The sequence below is a fragment of the Exophiala spinifera genome, assembly GCF_000836115.1.
Source record: "Exophiala spinifera strain CBS 89968 unplaced genomic scaffold supercont1.8, whole genome shotgun sequence".
Lineage (NCBI taxonomy): Eukaryota > Fungi > Ascomycota > Eurotiomycetes > Chaetothyriales > Herpotrichiellaceae > Exophiala > Exophiala spinifera.
In genome coordinates, this window is record NW_015622520.1 from 1,075,337 (window position 1) to 1,095,287 (window position 19,951).

The window sequence follows — 19,951 nt, forward strand, 5'->3', positions numbered from 1 at the left end:
CTACCACCCATATATATTATGACTGGTCCTCGCCTTGCTATTGTTAGAAGCTGGAAGCGGCCCTGCGGGTCTGTCTTTAGCTAAATTGCTTCAAAGGTCTGGTATCTCTTGCACATGTGAAGCGCGACCGCGGTTAAAAGGACAGAGATGAGAAAGGTTGAGTCGAAGTGTATTCTCAAGAGGGCCAACTCGCTGTACGTGAAGCCGCCAATGCGGGATCGACTTGTCTCTGCCCGGGGAGGTCGAGAAGAAACACCTTGAAGCCTTTTTACCAGACTGTGCGGAGGATCTGAAACCAGCTTGTCTCAACTGCATCGACCCAATGCTGACGAGGAAAGTGTACTTGCTGGCTGCTGCGGCACGGTGGGAGAGCACCCCAGGACTCGCGCTCACTGGTGAGGCGACTCTGCGGATCTGAAGACCTGCTTGGGGCTTGCATTGACAACAGTTCCAGTCCCGGCGAGTCTTACCTCAAGTTAGGAACCTGCCTTCCTCAGGTGATTGTAGTCTAGTCGTGCTTTGGCTTGTTTCACGGCATTAAGAAAGACTCGCTGGGGGCAAAAACTCAGCAAACCACGAAGAGCAATCCATACCAGGACGTTCTTTCACAATAACCATTATCAATAGTAGACGTCCCATAACCACACCCGCAAAAATATCAAAACTGTACAGCTCAGCAGAACCTCATGTACGCCTGCAGTAAGGGGTTGGCGGTTGCAGACATTGTGGTCTTCTTGTTCTCTCGGCCATTTTTGGCCGCGGAGAGGGGGGATAAGCGGGGGAAAATCAGTGACAATAGGTGTGTTTTTTCATCCAATATTACTCTGTGAGATACAGTAATAGTTTGGATCAAACAGATGCAGACTTGCAGTATGTATGGCACTGGTATTGACGGATGATATCTTGGAGAATGCGGATCGAAAGATTGGTGAGAAGGTAGATAAGAAAAGGGTGCGTTTTTTTGCCGAGCTGTGGTCGAATTGCTCTCTCTTCACTCCACACCCGAACGAGAAGAAGGGTGTTTGGCGCCGCTGCTCACTCTGGACTCGCGAAGACCTTACAAGTATATGTCGATATGAAACTGTATTCAGAGCGAAGGTGCCTCCGTATCAGCTTGGAAAAGATCAGCTGTAAGAGCGGCAATGAATAACTTCTCTCCTACAACAGATAAGATTCTTGTGCAATTGCGTGATTTGACTTGGCGACAGTGCCGTCTCCTTAGGTGTAATCTTCCATCATCTTCCAAGGATGCCATGAGTATCTAGATACCGTGGCTAGGTTGGCATCCCGGATGCACATTGCAGTTGCAGTCGTGTGCGTGTAAAGTTACAACATTCACATCACAATGGGGAGCAAGATCTTCGTCATTAGGCACGCCGAGTCAAAGCACAATGTCGACCACAACTTCGATCAATTGGATCCTGGCCTGACTGAGCTGGGACTGCAACAGGCCGAACAGCTCGGGCGAACATTCCCTGATCCAGACCGAGTCGGTCTCATCTTGACGTCGCCACTGCAACGTGCGCTTCAAACAACGCTCTCAGCCTTTTCAAACATCCTCGACAAACGCTACTTCGACCCTCAATCCAGCCAAGGGGTGAGCGGAGGCGTGGAATTGTTGGTCGACGCAGACGCCCAAGAGCGAAGCGATCTCCCTTGCGATACAGGTTCCGATAGGGACACATTGGCGAATACGTTTCCACGGTTGGATTTCTCAACTTTGCCTGAGAGCTGGCCTCGCAAGGATGGCCCGTATACTCCAGACGACGAAGCTCTTCGGGCTCGCGCAGGAAACCTACGCCAACGTCTCAGGGAGCTCGACGAGTCGCTCAATGATCCAAACAAGGCCATCGTGGTGGTTACGCATGGCGTTTTCATGAAGTTCTTGACTCAAGATGAGACCATTGATCTTCCGAAAGCTGGTTGGAGTGTTTACTATGCACGTCAGGATGCGGAGGGAGGTTCCGTTCTGGTTCCTGCCAAGTGATACTGTAATGTCTGCAATGCATGCCCTGCTCCAATATCTGCTTCCACACAGAACTCTGTGTTAGTCTGTACGCTTGCCCGATGTATAATTGATCCAGTGAGAACCTCTCGGCCATAACATTCGGCAACCCCTTGCCCAGAAGACTGTCTGCTCGGATAGTGCTTTCAACAATCCGCTTCTGCAAAAACTTGCCGCCGGGATGTACACCGCTTCGTAAGAGGGACGAGTTGAAAGGTACGCGGATACCTTGCGGCGGGGTAGTGGCAGTGCGTCGTTCCAGCCAGACTGGCTTCAACGCGGTACCTCTGACGCAGCTCAAACCTTCAACAAGAAGTTCGAAGTGGACGTGATACCAGATTCTATATGGTGTCGGCACCAGCATGGCCCTGCAGACGGTCAACATGGCTGCACAAACCGCGCTCGGGAGAAGCGACATCAGCACAGACATGGCGTTGGGACTTCTTTGGCCAGAACCTCGCCGTGCGATTCTTGTCCCCGTGGTCCAAAACACCTTCCAAAGGTCTTTGTAGCACTTGCACATGATCTGTCCACATATGTATCGGAGTGAGATGCAATTAGTCTTTGTCCCAAGTTTGCACGAGTTGTCCGCGGGAAGTCAAGAAATGCGCCGATGCAGAGGGCTCATCCTCGTCGATTTTTGTTTTTCAACGACTCATATCGGGGACGAGCATTCCGCGCTCTGTTCCACGCGCGATACACGGCAGAAGAAATGCGCTTCTCATCTCACATGTCCTCTAGCCCACCTGCAGCTGCCACTTTGCGTCATGAAGTCGCAATCAAGCAGACAGAACGAGCTATGGACGAGAAATCACAAGGCTCGGGCGAAAGTTGGTCAAGCTCACGCTGGCTTTCAAGGTCGGGCGAAGGCTTGCAATGGACCGTAACTGCCGGGACCATTATTGGCCTGGGGCCACTTCAGCCTTGCTCCCCTTTATGCCCTGGGAGAATAAATGGGGTCAAGCGCCGCCCTGGGACGCTCGGTCTTTCAATCGGCTCGGTATTAATACCTCGGCCACAACAGATGGAGCTTGACCGATTGCAGAAAGGCACCAGCGAATACTTTGAAACGTCGTCCATGCGCTCTCCAATCAACTGGCCTTGTCTGGCTCAAGAGCCTGTCAACGAGCTACGAACTTTATCTCGCGTACCGGCCTTGCCATCTCGTCTCTCTCGCTCGGCAGCCAGCAGCGAGGTGTTTTGGGGGAATGTGATGATGTCTTGTCACTCAAATGGTAGACGAGGCATATACTCGTTGGCGCTTGTAGGAGAGATGAACCTGGAATTTCCACAAGATAAGAGTCCGCTTTCTGCTCTCACTACTGACAAGCTTCTCCCTTCCATTTCATTCAGTATATCTTCGCAACGTCTCACCGCGTCAACCCTCTCACAGGTGCTCTAGGCGAGGCCGAATAGCGACATTCTGACCCTGAAGGCCCATCTGACTACCGCGTACCATCTTGTACCAGCATAGCTTTGCAAGTAACAGATCACAAACCCCACCGGATACAATCAGCATGGCCAAAAGCGTCGCCAAAGTCGCAGTGGTGATATGCAGCAACAGAAAACCCCGTGCGAACCCCCAAATCGCCAACTTTGTCCTGGAAGCCATTGAATCCACATACCAAGACCGCTGGTCTCTCGAACCATCATTCAAAGTCATTGATCTCGCTGAGCGGAACCTCCCGTTCTTCGACGAGCCCGACGTCCCATCCCAGATCCATGACTACACCAAGTACGCCCACGCCCACACCCGCGAATGGAGTCAAGAAGTCCAAAGCTACGACGCCTTCATCTTTGTCTGCCCACAGTACAATTGGGGGTACCCTGCCGTTCTGAAGAACGCAATCGACTACCTGTACAACGAGTGGAAAGGCAAACCGGCCATGATTGTCAGCTACGGAGGTCACGGCGGTGGCCGAGCAGCAGGCCAGCTCAGACAAGTTCTCTGCGGTGTGCACATGATCCCCACCAAGAAGCACGTCGAGTTGGCGTTTCCAAGCCGAAGTGTCCTGCTTGAAGCCGCGTACGGCAAAGATCTTGGTCTTGATGGGTTCAATGCCAAAGGAACCTGGGCTTCTCAACGTAAAGAAATCGGCGATGTGTTTGCCGAAATGATGGATCTCTTGACAAGCAATGTGAGTGTCTGTCCTATCCCGTTCTTAGGAATTCTTCGGGAGTTCACACTGTCGCTTTGCGTGTGCTAACTGCGGCGGGATAGAAAGTCGGAAAGGCTCTCAAGTCAGCAGCCGTCACGTTTGGGTATGCGAAGGAGGAATTGCGCAAGAAGTTCAAGAAGGGCTCGACGGCCGGGGAAGCGACTGGCCGAGGTGAGGCACGGAGTGATGATGAATAATATGACTCCCTGGAAGGGATTGTGAGAACTCGGACATACCCAGAGAGATCAAGGACTGGTATTCAATTCATTGATTGGGTTGGCTTGGACCGGTACCTACTTATTTATATCCCTAGCTACACGTCGTTTTGGGAGTCTGGGTTTGTGTGGCATCAGTTCTAGATTTTTATGGTTACAATGTCAAGCTTGATCTAGTGCTGACGGTTAGATGTAAGGGTTTTTGTTTCCCTTGCTCATCCAGGGCATCAATTTTATGCTCTTCGAAAACGCGTGATGGTTTATTTGTCTCACGGTTTTCTTGTGTTGAAAGGTGCCGCACATTTGTAGCCCGAGGCTGCGAGATTCAGGGGGCTTCTGGTATTTGCCAAGCTTCAAGGACAGAGCAGTATGATGTCGCAAGAGCCTACCAAGGACAAAGTAGACAGCAGCGTAAATTGATCTCCCTAGTAGCTCAAGTTGATCTGACCAACATTTAATACATTTAATGCCTTCCGTATGAACAAGGCCTATTCGATATATCACAGACGAAACTCTAACAAATTTGCTGACAACACTTGCGCACCAGCCTCCAGCCCCTCAAGCAATTTGCGTAGATAGCTTATGTAGGTGTCGCTTTCTTGAAAATCGACCTCACCGTGACATAGGCGTGGAAGAGATTTCTTGAGAGATGCGAGCACATTCTGGATGTTGGCCAAGATGCGGGAGAATACCACACCGAGCAATAAGATACTCTCTTCGCCCTTGATGTCATGGCCACCAAAGGTGAATTTGGTGTCCCGTTGCTTTGGCGGAAAGCCCATTTGCTGTGATCTATTATTGTCCCCCTGCGGCCGCTCACTTGAATTGGACTGCGAGAACACACGTCGAGAAGCGTCTTGTAAAAGTCGCGTGACTGCTCGAATGCTCATGGCGGATAAGAGCAAGACTTCTCCGTGCTGGTCTTGGTGGCGTATGCGGCATTGCAGATATGTATCCCACGACTTCAACCCCTGCTCTACTCTATTCAGAACTACATCAACCGGAAGCTCCGATAGGCATTTGAGCAGTTCTTGTAGATGTGCAAGTAGCTTGGCGTGCCAATGTAGACATTAACACCTGTTCTCGTCGAGTGAGGCGTGACTGTTGGGAGCAAACAACGGCGAAAAAGCCAGGCCTAAGGCATCAGAATCGGAAGTCGACATTCCAGAAGATTCATTCGAGGACCACACCTGTAGCATTGCAGAACTTCCATCTTCAATGCTGTTACAAACTGTCGAGCATTTCGATTCGGTGCTGTTACTGTTTGTCGTAGTCTTCGAAAGTGGCTCGGAGGTCAGACCAGAAGACCTTGAAAAGACGATATCTCCTTGCTGGATAGACTGTAAGATTGAGTCTCCCAGAAACTGAGAGGGGGACATTGCAGAGAGTTCTGCCGCGGTGGTTGAAAGACCAAAGATATCGGGAAGTATCTGCACGCAGCAGGCTGACTGCCCGTCGCCCATGCCGACGTCAGGATTCAAGCCTGAGCAGAGTTCCACAGGGTCGACACTCAAGTCGTTCGCAATCACTGGAAGAGATAAGCTCTGTTCATAGATAGCTGCTGGATCATGGACATGGCTGGAGGATGTAGGGAAGTCGTGGCCGGGGTTGAAGTCGAACGGAAGGCTGTCCCCACTGTTCTGATGTTGACCTCGTAGAGACAATTGTGGCCTTAAGGGCGACGATATGCTGGAGGTTAAGAAAGATTCAGAAGAAGAAGACGATTCTGGGATTTGGTATGGCGCATTTAGCTGAGTCAGAGGGACTGGAATGTTTCGAGCATCGGAGTAGCGGTTGTTATGGACATTGATGCTATTTCCACTGGTGCTGTTGCTCTTGCTCAGTGGCATCCGTAAAGATCCATTCGATTCGCTTCGAGTACGGTCGACTTGGATATTGTCGTTGCTTCTCTTATTTCGCGTCCCTTTTGGCCTTCCAGCTCGATTTGGCTGACTGTAGACGCAAGGACTCCCAGAACGCTGGCATCGTGTACATGGGCTGCTGCCACAACACTTGGTTTTGGCACTATGGCAAGCATCACACGCTTGACGCAGCCTTTTATTCAGCAACGATGAGAGCTGAGAAGATTCGTGTGGAAGTGTTGAAGCTGGAAGCATGGTAGCTGAAGTGTCTGGGCGGTTTGTTAGAATGATCACTTCAGAAGTGAAGTGCAAGTGCGACGCCCCTCTCCATAGATTGCATGAGATAGGAGACATGCGACTTCTCTTGTAGTGTTGACCTGACAAGCACGGCGGGCATCGCAAGCTCATCCGTGTCACCCGCTCAACGCGTGAAGGTCGTCAAGGCGCTCATTGATGGGGCAATCGGTGATTGCATTGGACGACGCATGCCTGAAAATGACTGCAATGCTCACTGACGGACAGATGGGGACTTGTCCTGGGAGTGGACAACGAAGCTACGGCGCTGGGGGCCGTGTACACAAAGATACTGCGCCGCCTTGCAGATGGGAGTCCTCAAAAGTTGACTCTCCCCTTTTGACTCACCGACAACGAGCGGAACAAGTCAACGGAAACTCACCAGCAGTCAACAGGTCAAGGTATCCCGGGTATATCACCTTGGGTGCGACAATGCGCGAAAGCTGGCTTCAGCGCGTCGAGTGTCGGAGCGTTCCACTGCGATCTACAACATAGGTCGCGATCCTTCGCGATGCCTGCCAGCCTATTTCTGTCTTGTCTTGGGCCATTGATACCATGGCGTGAACGCGACGTATGGTAGGTATGACGAAAGCTGCTTGAAACTTGGGTAAGCCTGGTCTTCTTGCGAAGAGGGGCTCATGGGAATTACTCTCCTGCAAAGCTACAGGACGTCAGCCTCACCGTGGTGATGTTGCGCAGGCCCAGACGAAGCACCCCCGTGTAACCCTATCCGAAGTATCGGTAACACTTGTGACACCTGTGCCCTCCCAAAGTTACATTCTGCTGCATTTCGTAGCAGGGACAAGGGTGTCGTTTAGATGTCCTGATCACGACGCTTTTACAAGTCCGGTGACTGCAAATGCCACCTATTGATGATCAGCATGCTTCACATCAGCTTCCAGCTGTCAGCTATTGGCCATGAAGGAATGAGCACCTTCATAGAAAATCTGCTGGGCTGTTACCTAATCGAACTGATCACAGATCGGCCCGTTACAGCATGAGAAGGAAATCTCCATTTCTTCAAGTCAGCATTAGGATCAGACGAGACGCTGCATGGGTAGCATTGCGAAGCATCACTTGGGACGAGCCATGTGTATGTCATCTCCCTGCTCTTGGTTCGGTAGCGGGTGTACTTTGAGTCATGGCAAGATCAGATTGCCTTGCGAGTACGGGACACGAGGTAAGGCGTACGCTTTGGTCTTATAGTCGACCGTAGATATTGTATGGTGAACCAATTATACCTCGTATGTCGTTTGTGGGGAATTTGGAGATTTCAATCTGCGACTTTTTGAAATCTCTCAATCGAAGGGTGAGGACCAAATTCCATCGCGAGGCGAGTCTCGATCTCTCCTGGTCTGATCAGGATAGAAGATCATTGTCACGATGACCTCCGAAGACTCCAAAGAAGCTGCGGCGGATTTGACTGCAGACTTCAAGTCTTTCCAAGACCAAGTTCAGAAAGCCCTCGTCAATGCAACGAGAACAGCAGGCCGCGTTGCGAATGAGGATCTGGGCTTCCACCGCTCGTCCAGCGAGAAACTGTCCCGCGCTCTTGATCGTCAAAATGCTCATCTCTTGCGTCTCACGAACAAGTTGCTCAAGGCTGCCACTACAGATACGAGTATCAAACCTCCAACTCTCCAGAGTCCAGATGGGATTGACGACAATTGGCGGCGAGTTGTGGATATAGTAGATGATCTACTGGAAAAGGCAGACTCTGCTCTGGACGAAGTCTCTGGAGTTATAAAGCGCCATAGTCCGAGTTTGAAGGAGGGAGATTTGCCATCACAAAATGCAAAGCTCGTCAGAGATCGTTTTTCTAATGTGATGCAAAAGCCACAAGTTCATTTCGAGAAGAAAGTCAACAACAATGACACGAAACCTTTCAAGCCTCTCCTCCGCTCCAAGCCTCATGCGCAAGTGCCTCTTGAGGAGTGCATGGTGGAGGAAGAATCTGGGTAAATGCCATTTCACTCTGTTCCAGCTCTGCCACTGACTGCGATCCAGGTACAAGCACCCTTATGCCCCAGAGATAGAAGACTATACCTATCCACCCAGCGTCTACGAGATTAAGCCACCCATCCCCTTTCTTCCACCTGAGAACACGGAACCAATCTATGTGGATACCGAAGAAGGCGTGAAAGAAATGCTAGACGAGCTAAAGCAAGCCTCAGAGATAGCCATTGATTTGGAACATAATGATATGCGCTCCTTTGTTGGTATGGTCTGCCTCATGCAAATCAGCACAAGAGAGAAAGATTGGATTATCGATACGCTTAAACCGTGGCGAGAGAATTTACAGATGCTGAATGAGGTATTTGCGGATCCTAAAATCCTCAAGCTCTTTCACGGCTCAAATATGGACATGATCTGGCTACAGCGAGATCTCGGTCTGTACGTTGTCGGTCTGTTTGATACTTTCCACGCTTCCATGGCTCTACATTTCGAAGGCAAAAGCCTCAAGTATCTCTTGCAGCGATTCGCCAATTTCGAGGCACAGAAACAGTACCAAGTTGCAGATTGGCGCGTGCGGCCTCTGCCCAAGGAATTGTTGGACTATGCTCGCTCAGATACCCATTTCCTTCTTCACATCTACGACAACGTCAGGAATATGTTGGTTGAGGCATCCACCCCCAACGAAAATCTGGTCGATTACGTTCTCCGAGAGTCAAAGAAAGAATCTCTTCAAGTATATGAGCGTCCATTGTATGACGCAGAGACTGGACGGGGCTCATTAGGTTGGCTGAATCTTCTCTTGCAACGTTCGGTGACCTTTGGGCCAGAACAGTTCAGCGTTTTTCGAGCAGTGCATGAGTGGCGGGACCGCAAAGCACGAGAGACTGATGAAGGATTACAATTTATCATGTCTAATCAAGTTCTATTCCAGATAGCAGAAACCATGCCGACGTCGGCATTCAACTTTCATGCCACGATTCGTCGCAACACCAAGGCAATTTCCAATTACCTTCCGGAGTTGATCGAGGTTATCAAGAAGGCCAAAGCCGAGGGAAAGGAAGGGAAGACTGTGCAGGAGGTACTTAAACATGCCGAAACGGCGTATGGCATTTTCCCTCGCAGAGGCCCGAGATTCCAACCAAGACGAGAACAACAGACTACATACGACGGTGTAGGTGCGACTCTGAAGCAGCTCGTCGCCACCGCTGCCAATGAAAGTGTGTCGTCTTCCGCTGTATTGGCGTTTGACATTCCTGTTGCCACACGGTCAGCTTCATCTCACCTTTGGGGCACCATCACGCCGAATCATGAACACGTCGCAACCGAGCCTGCTACTGCCTTCGCTGCTTTGGCGTCTGTTCTTCCGTTACCCACGGTTCATGCTCCAGAATTAGTCGCTCAACAGCCAACAGAGCCAGGTCCCGTCGATATTTCGCAAACTACAGTTCCTATCGAAACAGCGCCAAGCCGACTTCTCCAACAAACCAAGTCCAAGGAAATCTTCACGTTGAAGGAACGCTCACGATCCAAGAAACGTAAAGCGGGCGAGACTGACACGATAGAGGAGCAAATAGCAACTACTTTACCGTCTATGGCCGACTCCTCCGCTTCCGCTGACCCGGATCAGGCAGATGATCAGGAGGCAGCACAAACTCTTGACCCTGCGTATGCAGACAAGCGTCTAGCAAAGAAACAGAAGAAGGCAGAGAAAAAGGCCCGGAAGCAGGCAGAAAAGCTAGCTGCGGAACAGGCTGCCCAAGAAATCAAGCCTTTCGACTACGCTAGTGCAGAGTCCCTTTTGACTTCAACCGCTGAGTCAGGACCGAAGGCCCAACCTACGAAGAAGATGAATCCGTTCGCAAAGGCGCTGGATACCAGTACCGGAGCGAGACGAAACAAGATGGGCAAAGAGATGAGCGGGAAGTCTATGACATTCAAATCCTGAAAAAGTCATTTCTTGGCTAAGTCTTTCATATTGGTCTTGGTTTGCGAACGAGTCTGGAGTGGTGACATCAGTCTCCCAGGAAGCGAATACGCTAGGCATTGTGTGTTTGGACTGCCGTGCATGCTGTGCTGGCTCAGAGGGAGGGGTGGCTCTCATCGGAAGTCACAAGGGTTCGCGCGAGTAGCTCTAGAAGTTGAAGAAATATCCCCGAGGGCAGTACCCCTCCGTTCCTCGCAGTACAATGGTAGCAGAGTAAGGGGCACTTCTACTTCTTATTCCTTCGTAAATGCATCTTATCATCCTTGATGTGGTTTAAGAACCCACCGAGAGAGTAGATATAGTTTTAGGGGATGGGTGAAGAAATGGGTGAGTCGAGCGCTTGTAGAGTACTCCGTCCCTACAAGGGAGTACAATGGTTGATGCATTACGGATTCAATCACGGACATATGATAGACATGAACACAGATACAATGGCCGCGTGGTAGCATCGAGGAAAAATGCATGATAATTCATTGCCAATTCTTGGAAAAAAAAGTGCAGCATGCACAAACCCCCCTACGAAATTCAAGTCAAGAACAAATCTCTCGCTCTGTAACGCCGACCATTTACTGTTCTGAATATTAGAGTCTGCTCCTGGTTCAGGTATCGCGGTCTGCTCCGTTTGCGGATGGTGGAGGGCCGTGACTATAGGAGAAGCAGGATTGGAGTGGGCCACATGAAGAAGAAAGAAGTCTTTATACCAAAACTGCGACTGCGAAACCCGTCCCTGGCACCAAGCACACGTCTCCTACAGCGCAATTTCTGCTTGCATTCTTCTCAACTCTTCCTCTTCGTCTTCTTCTTGCGATGTTTGCTTGACTGGTGAAAGTGTCAGTGCCACTGAGAACTGTAGGCTCGCACGCGGATGACTTACTCGGAGCATTTGAGACGGCAGGTAGCCTGCTAACTTCCCCTGTGACGGGCGTTGGGCCAGTGCTGATCATTCTCTCATCCATGGCCTCCTGTTCCAGGCCTTCCAACTCTTCTTCAAGATCTGCCTCGTCGATAGGCTCGCCGATGGGTGCATTCGTAATGGCATTGGCAATTTCTTCGCCGAGAGCATGTTGTTCACGTAGTTCGTCCATTGTCTGGTCCACCTTGTCGATGGTCAGATTACCGTGGATCTGTTTCATAGCCGCGCCCGCGTTCTTCATGGCGTTGAGAGTCTCTTGATTGATGTTGGCAGCCTCAATGGAGTAGATTTGCTGTTCAATCTGGGCGATCTGTGCCGACGTCTGTTCGAGCGTTCTTTCGTGCAGCTTCTTCCGTCGCAAAGCAGCTTTTGCGGCTACACCATGACTGTGTCAGTACATTATCCTTGGGCTTAGTGGGGTACCTGCGGCCTTGCTTACCGGTTTTATTGGTGGATATGTTCTTTCTGGCTATGGCATCTTGCTCTGCCATCTGACTTTCCAGGTGCTTTTCTCGTTTCTGTAACATGTCCAGTTGCTGTCGCAACTTCAGGATGGCGTTCTTTGGTGCATCTCTTCTCGCTTGGGCTCCTGCCCCTCCAAACCAACTCCACATTTCGATAGGCGGCTGACGGCAACGTTTGCTGGACGTGTATTCAGCGAGGGTACGAGGCGCGTTCGCCCAGGCCTAGAATGAACAGCAAGTCCTATCCGTTGTGTTAGGCAGAAGAACTCGCCCTGCTTATGAGTGCGGTTGTTATCGCGGGGGCAAAAACGATCGAAACCTCGGCGAGTCCAGGCACTCGGCTAGGCGAACGTGAACGAGAGGAGTCGTAAGTGAGAGCCAGGAAGAAGATCTTGAACACTAGGATCCGAAGAGAGGTCAAATGGTGGACGAGAGGCGGCTTTGATGAGTGCCTGGGGACGAGTCTGGAAGAGTCCAAGGGCATGACATCGTTGGGTTTGCTCATCGCCGGGGCCAGAAAACGAAGGTTTGCCGAGCACTAGCACGTCCATTTGCCAAGGCACTAGTCATCCTCTGTGCACTAATGTTTGCAACGACACTGATGTGCGCTCGCTGCGCGAGGCTGCTCTTGATTCATTATAGTTATTACATCTACATGTCACCGAGGTTTTTGTATCACGAAGACTCGTAAGCCCTACCCAAAGCAAAAGTCGTAGTCTCCTTCTTGACAGGCATGCCTTCGCATGTCAATCACTTCTCCCCACCATAGTTCCTGGTGGACCATAAGTTGGCTGGCCCAGACCTCTTCCAGAATTTCTGCGGTGGTAGGAAACATATCATACCCAAATACTCCATACCATCGCTCACAGTATCCGCGGATGAAATCCTTGTGGCGTTGATCATCCGTCTCGGCGCCTGCGAAAAAAATCGGAAGTAACAACTGCTTCAAAGTGTCCGACGATGTTCGTATTGAGATGACGTGGTCTAGACTCAGTCGGCTCAGATATTTGAGTCTAGCACTCCTTCGGGCAACGGGAATATTCTGATCGGGGAACACTCTGATAGCGTATATCTGTAGTGAGTGTCGGATGGCCTCACAACAATGAAATCGATCTCTCGCCTCTTGCAACTTATCCTCGTCCGTATCGTCGGATTCTAGATCCTCCTGGAGAGAGTGATGGCCCTTCAGGTTCGACTCAATTTCGGTAACGATTTTGCGCAATGTCTTTTGGGACATGTTTTTGCTGTTCATCTGCCCGACTAGATGGGCAAACTGCATTAGTGGGACCAGCAGTTCTCGAGGAATGCCAACAAGGTCAAAAAATGTCCAAAAGGGGGAGCTTTCCCACTGAAGGACTGCTTCAAAGTATGAGTAGGGCATGGTCGGAGCACGACGTGATGTCAATGATACAACGGCGTCCCACCTACAGGATGTCAGTGACGCCTACAAGGGCGGCAAAACCAACTGACCATAAAAACATGGCGACTTGCGTTTGAGTCCGAAAGGACAGTGACCACGTGTTTACGCCACCAGCGAGTTCGAGCAGTGCATATGCGTTACTCAGGTGAGTTCTCCAATCGTTCAGAGCCGCCTCTGTAGTCTATGAGGAAATATTAGCACTCGAGATGCTCAGTACTCAACGCTTGCAAAGTGACGCAATCTCACATCAATACACCACAAGGCAAGCAACGTGTCCAGAGCAGGTAAACTCTGGTGTTGAATCTGCGAACCCTGCAGAGCTTCTTTGTAGAGCACCACAGATTGATTCTTGTGTTCGTAGAATTCCAAAGGAGGCGGCTTATCTCGTCGATAATCTTTTCTGTAATGGCATGCGAGCGCAATAATCGCATGGAACAGATGTTTGGAGCCTCTCGAAGTTTCTCTTCGATACCGGAACGGATTGGTATCCAGATCGATCGTGATCGGGTATTTGCAGAATTCCTGATCGTCTACTTCGATAAGCATAAGCTTTCCAGGTAGCAGTAACATCACTTACATCTGTCCAGTAAAACTGAATACTGATCCTGTATACTGGCATACTGGACATGAGGCGGGATCGAAGTCATGAATCTCTGGCTCATAACGAATGGAATCTGATGGTGGACTTTGGAGAGGGCCATGGGATTCTGAAAGTACCCTGCTTCGACAGACTCAGGCCAAGGTTGAGCGAAACTCGCATGGCTTTCTTCATCTACAGCCCACCGATCGGCAATATAGCTAGAAGTTAAGATCGGAACTTCTTCTCTTGCTCCGTCAACTGACCAGACCGCGTATGTACCGTCTTCGGGAAATATTACTTGTGTAGGGTCCATCATCGTCGGACGCGCAAACGCAACCTTATCAGCATTCGGATGCACCGCCTCCTTCTGCTTGAATGCTGCATGAGGGCTTACTCTCTGATTTACGTTGGGCGCAACGTCTTCAGTCGTTGCTGTCACTGTGTTCGACGGTGGTGGACGGTTCTCTTTTGAAGTCACTGAGTTCTTCCTAGTGTGCTTCTTCCGTGGCCTAGGCGGCCAACTTGACACAAATGCAAACTCGCGTTCGGCTTTTCTCGAGGGTAGAGATCTTTTAATCACTCCACCATCAGTTCCTGATGTCTTTGCTCCATCGCTGGCTTCTGCACGTGCTGGTGCCTTATGTCGCCGTCGACTGTCATCGCCTCGGCGTGATGGCAGGTCGCTGCCTTCCCACACTAAACGTGTTTGAAAGCCGGCACACTTATCGCCAGCGTCCTGGCAAGTCTTGCAGATTGGTCGTTGCCTGTCGCATTTTCTCTGCTTTGACTTGCACGTATGACAATCCGACTTTGCGAACGCGAGAGAGTTCGTTCTTGGTGGCACATTACTCATTGCGGCGCGTGGGTTTGGGTAGAGTGGCGGCGGATGACGCCTAGAGACAATGTGATGTTGTCTCTTGACTGAACGGATCGCTATGTTAACTATGCTCGCTGTCTGTCACATCCTATTGTTGTTGTTGCTGTCGTTCAAAGATCGACTGATCATGACGCTTGAAGAGGCCGGAAGTGTTTTTCTCACATCGTCTAGACGAAGATCCGCCAAATTGAGGGGCCAGGGCAATGTCGGAAGTCCAGGGTGGAGCTCGGGCCTGGTGAGCGAGGATCATTAGGGTGCCTTTAAGTAGATGGTCATCAAGTTATCAGGCCAGGACCAGCCTAGCAGGGGTGTGGCAGGCCCTTTTACAGTAAGCCTTATAGCGAGAGCTTGAGCAAATGCCTCCCTGTACAGACGCCTAGCGTGCCTGTCTCCACTGATAAGGGGTCTCTACGTACATACTACACTGCACGTCACTCAACTTTGTAACAAACTCCAGGCCCGTTGGGTGAGTGTCTCGTACCCCATAATCATATACTCCATGCCTACAACTTAAAACTTTACATAGTCCAAGACATGTGCGAGACGGATGTTGCCAGAGCCTAAGCAGGGGAGGCCCATCAGCTGAGCCCCATCAGCTGAGAAAACCCTTTCCGGCGGCAGCTTGCACTAGCTTGTTACTCTCAGAGACAGCCAGTCTGAGCCAGACCCCTATCAAAATCTCGCTTAGACGTTGCAGCGGGGATTCGGCTGGAGAAATCCACCCCCGAGACCACGCACGCTCAGTGGCTCGTTACCACGGAGTCTTGCACCGGAAATACTCGTATTCACCAGCCAGCGCCCGAGGGGATGATGTGCTACATGCATTACGCCTTCCTGCGATACCAGGTTGGTCGATGTGGTGTGAGAATCTAATAACATACCAATAACAAAGCTCTATTTGCCGCTGTACCGTTTCTCGAGCCAACGCAGAGGGGGGTACGAAACACCCGTGAAGATGAAGGCCATGATGACCCCAAGTTCCCCTCCGTAGTCGCCAATTTGTCTCGCAATGACTCCCACGTACCAGGTCTGGTTCATCCCGAGCACGGCTCCGACGATGCCGAGCAGAAAACTAAGAACTGCCGCGGCACCCCAGGGTAGCTTGGACTTGTCGGCATAATCCTCGACATTGTAACCAGTCCTTCTGCGGAAGATGAGGTCTTCTTGCAGAACAATCATGAACAAAGCACTGGTCCAGTACCCAATCACACTCAAAAAGTTGGAGATAATGGTCATCAGATGACCCCGGCCTGCAATTCCGCAGATCGCATAGATCAGGGTGCCGACAAGTGTCCAAAACAGTCTCGGAATAATGGCGAAGTAGGTTGTCAGAGCTTGAATGGACAAACCCGCAGAGTAGGTATTGGGAATATTGTTTGCAACAAGACCTAGTACTCGTTAGAGATTGTGAGGCACGCAGTTGGGCGGGAAAATTCTGACCGAGGAAGAACACAACCATCAAGAATGTACCAAAGCCATGTACAGGCTTGAGAGCAGTGCCAATAAGCGCGCCATAGCCCTCGTCATAATAGACATCCATCCAGGTTGGAGTGCTGCCGAGAGCACCACCAATGGCCAGGCCAACTGATTGGAAGAAAACCATGGGAACGGTAATGCCGACCCAGGTCAATGAGAACGTCTTCCAGCGCGGCGTCGTGGCAGGGTAAGTGATATAGTAGTCAGAAGCAATAGGCAAGAATCCTGAAGCAGAGCCGTAGCAAATTGTGATCATGGTCAAGAAGCTGCCCGAGAACGTCGCTCCGTGGACCTGGTTCGGCGCACCAGAATCAAAATGTCTTGAGGCGACGGCGCAGAGAATAATCGTCGCGATGAAACCTGGGATGAAGGCGTAACGCTCGTAGAAATGGACAATGTTGTAACCGAAGCCTGCAACAATGAAAGAAAGGATGGAGAGAATGATGATTCCGACCACCGTTGGACATGAGCCGTGCGAGATGAAGCTAAGGATCTGGCCGCCGATGACAACTCCGACGAGACACCACCCCAGCTCGGTGATGGCGTTCACCAGAGCGACGAGCTTGCCACCGTACCAACCAAAAGAGAATCGAGCAAGAATGATCTGTCGCAAGCCAAGTCGCGGTCCGAACGTGCCCATGTATGCAGCACTCGCAGCGCCCAGGCTTGTGCCGAAGAAGACTGCTAGGAAGCCATTCGTAACACTGAGGCCCAGCCATGATGGACCGGCGAGCAAGCCAGTGGCCACTGTAGAAATGACGGCCGAACAAGAAAACCAGAGAAACATCATATCAAGATAATTGAGGTTTTCATCACGTTCTGTAGGCAAGACACGCTCAATGCCACGACTCTCAATGTGGAGTTTCCGGTCCAGGACATTCGAGTAGTGCTGGACAGTCTGTAGCCATCGTGGACCGCGATGCTCAAGCTCGTCGGGGCCCATTCCTCTGAGCTGGCTGACTCCCGACTCTACTGGAGTAGTTGTCTTTTCAGACATCATGCCTTTCTCCGCTTGTGATCCGAGACTCGCCGCCTCAGCAGGCGATGTGGTAGAAGAGTCGGCCTGTGTTCACGATGATCATCAGCCTTTGTTCCTGACCTGTGAGGGGTGCAGGAGTACAAACCATGGAGACGTCAATCTATAGATGAGCCTGTGTCGCGAGTCTCAGGTCTTCCGTGTTTGCCAAAAGCTACCAGATGACAGTGGTGGTTGTCAGAAGATATATGCTGGATTTTGTGCTCGCTAAAGAGCGACAAAGCATGAGAATTAGACGTCTACTAGGCTCTCCAGTGAGAACGAGCCATAATATGTCCTCGTGGCAATAGACCACGGTATAACGCCGTCAGAAGCTAAATTCCTCACTAGGCAACCCAATCACGGTAAAGCTGGTCTTATCTTTGGAGTGCGTCGGACCACTGCGACTTGTATGGTTAGCAATTAATCTCACCCTACTTCGCTAAACAGGAAGCTGGTCCCTTGCCGCTCTTGTAAACCAATAGCATGTGGATGTTTATACTGAATGGATCTAGATGTGGACCAACATTATATGGTCGCTGCTTTAGCACAGCACTGACAATAAGGGAGCGGGCTTTCACAGGGGGTTCTACCCTAGTCTAGCAGTGTTGCTGCTTGTTCCCCGAGCCAACTAGCAGGGGTTTGGGTGCATCCGGATCTGCGCCTCGAGGGCCCGGTGGTTGGAGCGACGCTCCCAGGATTGGCACCCCTCGGATTGTCGGCTTGCCACCTGGCAGAATTGGCCGAACTCGGTTGCCCCAGACACTTCGATGTCTGTGTGAGGCACGTTAGGCGTGCCCCACGATGGAATGTTCGCCCATGGTCGAAGTTCTGTCCTCATTTGCCTCTTCTGGCAACCGAATATTCGTATCCTCGATAAGCGAAAACGTTCCTTGTGCAGAAAGTCATGTGGCCAGCTTTCCAGAATATATGCATTTTGGGAAACCGAATATCGACCCAGACTCCGTTATTTTTGCACTCTTCAACCTTGCTCATGTAGCAGAATTGCTCCCTACGGTGATCTCCATTCAGCTCAATTCCCTCTTTGGGAATTTCTGCAGTCCGTTATTTAGTCTGGTAGGTTGATCAGAGGACGAAATGTGTCGTTTACTATATTTCGCTGAATACATCCTGAAACGCCCGAAGCACATTTCTCTTTGATCAGTCTTCCATCGCAAAAGATTTGGTTCCGACAACCTTCTTCACTCTGTTCGCACAACAATGGCGGAACCAGCTTCATTGCCCGTGATTGATATTGCGCCTTACCTAGACCCCGAATCATCACCTGCTCAACGCGCAGCGACGGCCAAAGCTGTTGACAATGCCTGTCGTGAATATGGCTTCTTCTACCTCGTTGGGCATGGAATAGACGAAGATCTGCGACAGGAGATGCTCCGCTTAGGCCATGAGTTCTTCTCCTTGCCTAAGGCCGAGAAGGAACAAATCTCTATCTTCAACAGCATGGATCGGGTCCGCGGATATGGTCGACTTGGGGAGAATGTGACCTCTGGGAAAAGAGACGTCCTTGAGGGATACGATATATATCGAGAGTACCCCGACCCTTCTTCGGAGATGCTCCGAGGTGCGCAAGTGTGGCCCTCACGACCAGCCTCCCTCAAGCCAACGGTCCTCCATTACGTTTCAAAGTTGATACCGGTCGGGAAGGCATTAATGCGAGCTATGGGAGATGCCCTGGGAGTAGAAAACGGAGCAGAACGTTTTGAGGAGATTGTAAAGGATCCTTTCTGGGGCCTGAAATTCAACGGCTATCCTCCTCTCTCAACACCCGACCTCTCGGAACAGGAGAAAGGCATCTCTTGTGGCGAGCATACAGATTATGGAGGCCTGACGTTTCTCCTCGCTGATGATCATATCAAATCTGCTTTGGAGGTAGAAACTAAGGATGGAGACTGGATCAAGGCTGATCCCCTCCCGGGAGCTTACGTTGTGAACATTGGTGAGTCCGATCAACCACAAGAATACAAGGGATAGGTACTGATTGTTCGCAGGTGATATGGTAAATGTTCTCACAAACAACCGTTACACTGCCACCGTCCATCGAGTCATCCACCGGGGCGACACACATCGGGTTTCAATTCCTTTCTTTTTTGAGCCATCTCTTACGACCTTGATAAAACCACTGGAGGGCTGCGGAGACGACAGTAATAATCCAAGGGATGCGGCAAGCTACTACGAGCATATGTGCCACATGCTGTAAGTCAAATACGTACTCCTTGCTACTTATATACTAACCTATGACAGTTATGATGGACGATTTGTAGAAAGTGGCAAAGAAGTAACGGAGGTGCTGGTGAACGAAATATCGCTAAGGGGTTGACGCATCTGAGTCTCTATAATAGTATGGATTGAACGGCTTTCTCGAAATCAGCGTAGCTAGTGTGTTACTCGAAATTCTGTCCACCTGTCGATGGGGGATGCATACTTCCTTTCCTGTCTCAAAAGAAGTCGAAACCTGCCACGGAAATCGGGGTGTAATAACAATGGGCAAAGCCTGCTAGAAAAGGTTCAGGGCGTGGGTAACTTTGTGGATAGCGGACGGTCCTCCTGACGTGCCTCGCTCCACACCTTATAAGTTCTTAATTGCATGGTCTGAAAAAGGTCCAATGCCACGGTTCCTAAACCTCTTTAGCTTGATAAATCCTCTCGAGCCATTCGGTTCCAAAGTTTTCCCTCTCCTGCCAGAAAGCATTTCGCATTTTTACCACAACCA

General features: G+C 50.6%; 9 protein-coding genes across 9 annotated transcripts; 4 read left to right on the forward strand and 5 right to left on the reverse strand.

Annotated features, from left to right (window-relative positions):
* Nucleotides 1–1,345: 1,345 nt before the first annotated feature.
* PV08_10414 (uncharacterized protein) lies at nucleotides 1,346–1,987 on the forward strand (the record flags this gene model as incomplete). Its single annotated transcript, XM_016384728.1, has 1 exon — nucleotides 1,346–1,987. One exon carries the CDS (start codon nucleotides 1,346–1,348, stop codon nucleotides 1,985–1,987), a length of 642 nt encoding a protein of 213 aa, XP_016231330.1.
* Nucleotides 1,988–3,522: 1,535 nt separating this feature from the next.
* On the forward strand, nucleotides 3,523–4,361 carry PV08_10415 (uncharacterized protein; the record flags this gene model as incomplete). Its single annotated transcript, XM_016384729.1, has 2 exons — nucleotides 3,523–4,143; nucleotides 4,227–4,361. The coding sequence occupies 2 exons, from the start codon at nucleotides 3,523–3,525 to the stop codon at nucleotides 4,359–4,361; spliced, it is 756 nt and encodes a 251-aa protein (XP_016231331.1).
* A 518-nt stretch (nucleotides 4,362–4,879) lies between these two features.
* Nucleotides 4,880–5,269, reverse strand: PV08_10416 (uncharacterized protein; the record flags this gene model as incomplete). The annotated part of the gene is made up of 1 exon (XM_016384730.1): nucleotides 4,880–5,269. The coding sequence occupies one exon, from the start codon at nucleotides 5,267–5,269 to the stop codon at nucleotides 4,880–4,882; it is 390 nt and encodes a 129-aa protein (XP_016231332.1).
* Nucleotides 5,270–5,449: 180 nt separating this feature from the next.
* On the reverse strand, nucleotides 5,450–6,229 carry PV08_10417 (uncharacterized protein; the record flags this gene model as incomplete). The annotated part of the gene is made up of 1 exon (XM_016384731.1): nucleotides 5,450–6,229. The coding sequence occupies one exon, from the start codon at nucleotides 6,227–6,229 to the stop codon at nucleotides 5,450–5,452; it is 780 nt and encodes a 259-aa protein (XP_016231333.1).
* Nucleotides 6,230–7,918: 1,689 nt separating this feature from the next.
* PV08_10418 (uncharacterized protein) lies at nucleotides 7,919–10,436 on the forward strand (the record flags this gene model as incomplete). The annotated part of the gene is made up of 2 exons (XM_016384732.1): nucleotides 7,919–8,493; nucleotides 8,543–10,436. 2 exons carry the CDS (start codon nucleotides 7,919–7,921, stop codon nucleotides 10,434–10,436), a joined length of 2,469 nt encoding a protein of 822 aa, XP_016231334.1.
* A 787-nt stretch (nucleotides 10,437–11,223) lies between these two features.
* On the reverse strand, nucleotides 11,224–12,002 carry PV08_10419 (uncharacterized protein; the record flags this gene model as incomplete). The annotated part of the gene is made up of 3 exons (XM_016384733.1): nucleotides 11,224–11,294; nucleotides 11,350–11,763; nucleotides 11,828–12,002. 3 exons carry the CDS (start codon nucleotides 12,000–12,002, stop codon nucleotides 11,224–11,226), a joined length of 660 nt encoding a protein of 219 aa, XP_016231335.1.
* A 544-nt stretch (nucleotides 12,003–12,546) lies between these two features.
* Nucleotides 12,547–14,705, reverse strand: PV08_10420 (uncharacterized protein; the record flags this gene model as incomplete). Its single annotated transcript, XM_016384734.1, has 4 exons — nucleotides 12,547–13,276; nucleotides 13,323–13,453; nucleotides 13,519–13,802; nucleotides 13,850–14,705. The coding sequence occupies 4 exons, from the start codon at nucleotides 14,703–14,705 to the stop codon at nucleotides 12,547–12,549; spliced, it is 2,001 nt and encodes a 666-aa protein (XP_016231336.1).
* Nucleotides 14,706–15,623: 918 nt separating this feature from the next.
* PV08_10421 (uncharacterized protein) lies at nucleotides 15,624–17,202 on the reverse strand (the record flags this gene model as incomplete). The annotated part of the gene is made up of 2 exons (XM_016384735.1): nucleotides 15,624–16,117; nucleotides 16,170–17,202. The coding sequence occupies 2 exons, from the start codon at nucleotides 17,200–17,202 to the stop codon at nucleotides 15,624–15,626; spliced, it is 1,527 nt and encodes a 508-aa protein (XP_016231337.1).
* A 1,239-nt stretch (nucleotides 17,203–18,441) lies between these two features.
* PV08_10422 (uncharacterized protein) lies at nucleotides 18,442–19,558 on the forward strand (the record flags this gene model as incomplete). Its single annotated transcript, XM_016384736.1, has 3 exons — nucleotides 18,442–19,177; nucleotides 19,230–19,434; nucleotides 19,483–19,558. The coding sequence occupies 3 exons, from the start codon at nucleotides 18,442–18,444 to the stop codon at nucleotides 19,556–19,558; spliced, it is 1,017 nt and encodes a 338-aa protein (XP_016231338.1).
* Between the last annotated feature and the right edge of the window lie 393 nt (nucleotides 19,559–19,951).